This window comes from Mastomys coucha, unplaced genomic scaffold (genome assembly GCF_008632895.1).
Source record: "Mastomys coucha isolate ucsf_1 unplaced genomic scaffold, UCSF_Mcou_1 pScaffold19, whole genome shotgun sequence".
In the NCBI taxonomy this organism is placed as follows: Eukaryota; Metazoa; Chordata; class Mammalia; order Rodentia; family Muridae; genus Mastomys; species Mastomys coucha.
The window spans coordinates 16,492,365-16,494,187 of NW_022196901.1; the positions used below are offsets into that span (position 1 = coordinate 16,492,365).

Here is a 1,823-nt window from a genome sequence, read left to right on the forward strand (position 1 = left end):
GAAATGCTGGATAAACGAAATTTTATCTCAGGGACAGTATTCTGTGGTTTAATGAGAAAGAAAACATAGATTGTCTTATATGTGTGAGCATGAGTATCTATATATACTGTCTAGGTAATATTTTTTATTTAGGTTAAAGTCTAGGGCTTTATATATTATATTTAAAACATACTGTTTAATATGCTTATAGATTACCAGAAGAGCTACCTGACTTAGTGTGTATCTTAATTTAATACTTTGATTAAAGCTTAATCAAATTCAGTGTTCAGTAATTCCAAGTTACAGATCAAATACTTCTGTTTCCTCAAGTTTTGCTGCTCTTACTTCACTTCAGAATGCTAATTTCGTACCTTCTTGTGTGAGCCTTAGTGCTGTTCAGTAGATGGTCAGGAAAATTATGTAATATTGTGTTGGTGCTAGCAGTATTCATTTGTTAGTACAGGTAGCAAAACCAGGGGTGTGTTTTGTTTTGTTTTGAGACATCTGTGTGTGTCCCTGCCTGTCCTGGAACTCTCTGTACCAAGCCAGCCATGAACTCAGAGATCCACCTGGGTGGCCTCTTGAGTGCTGGAATTAAAGGCGTGAGCCAGACTGCCTGGCTCCAACTTCAGTATTTAAAAACAAGCTTTAGGTGATAATGGTTGAGAATGCTGTTAGAAAAGTGTTTGCAAGTGTACAATATAGTTTATTTATTATACTTTAAGATTTTGCCAACTCTGTAATAATCAAATTTTCTTATTAGGGAGCTCGAATGGTTCGTGAGCTTTTTGAAATGGCCAGGACCAAAAAAGCCTGCCTTATTTTCTTTGATGAAATTGATGCCATTGGAGGTATGAATGATTTTATTGATATAGTTACTTTTTAGTGTGTATGGTTAAAGGACAACCTATGGTGGGTCAGTTCTCTCCTATCATGAGGGTAGCAGGGATCAAATTCAAGTTATCAGGCTTGGTGGCAGGCACCTTTGCCCCTGAGCCATCTCATCATCCCTGAATTATGTAGACTAGGACTGGCCTTGAACCACAAAGTTCATACTGAAAGATATGTGTTGATTCTGCCGTCTCTGCTGTCTCTGCTGCTTTGTTAGTGTTTGATGTTTCTCAGCACTCATTGGCTTCGCTATTGTCCTGGCATTGCTTTTCTATAGCCTCTTAGATATGCTTGTTCAAAAACTTCCTTTCAGTGTGCTCTGGGGAATTGAGTTAGCCATAAATTCTTTTTTTTTAATATATTTTTTATTTTTATTTTATGTGTATGAGTGAGTATACTGTAGCTGTACAGATGACCATGAGTCATCATATGTGTGGCTACTGGGAATTGTACTCAGTACCTCTGCCCTGCTCGCTCCAATCCTGCTCTCTGGCGCACTCGCTCTGGCCCCGCACACTCCGGTGTAATACATTGTAGCTGTCTTCAGACGCACCAGAAGAGGGCGTCAGATCTCATTATGAGATCTCATTATGGGTGGTTGTGAGCCACCATGTGGTTGCTAGGATCCGAACTCAGGATCTTCGTCAGTGCTCTTACCCGTTGAGCCATCTCACCAGCCCAGCCATAAATTCTTTAAAGTCGCTTTTATCATAGAAAGCTTTCTTTTTAGTTCTTTAGTCTTCATCATCATCAGTAGTAGACTCTATCTTTCAATACTGTTAGAGAAATGAGCCTGTTTAACAGATAATGTGGAACATGTTTGTCTCTTAGGCCACAGAGACCCTGCAAAGCGCAAAGCAGGACAAGTTATGTTCTTTTGAGAACAGAAAATGAAATATAGATAAGAAAAGAGTCGGCTGGGTGGCGGTGGCACACACCTTTAATCCCAGCAC

At 39.6% G+C, this 1,823-nt stretch overlaps 1 protein-coding gene across 1 annotated transcript in view; it reads left to right on the plus strand.

The window, feature by feature from the left end:
• Psmc2 (proteasome 26S subunit, ATPase 2) overlaps window positions 1–1,823 on the plus strand; it is a 17,042-nt gene that overhangs the window by 12,354 nt on the left and 2,865 nt on the right. The window contains exon 9 of the mRNA XM_031380093.1: window positions 743–830. Within this exon, the coding sequence (XP_031235953.1) occupies window positions 743–830 (88 nt within the window). The remainder of the gene's footprint in view (window positions 1–742; window positions 831–1,823) is intronic.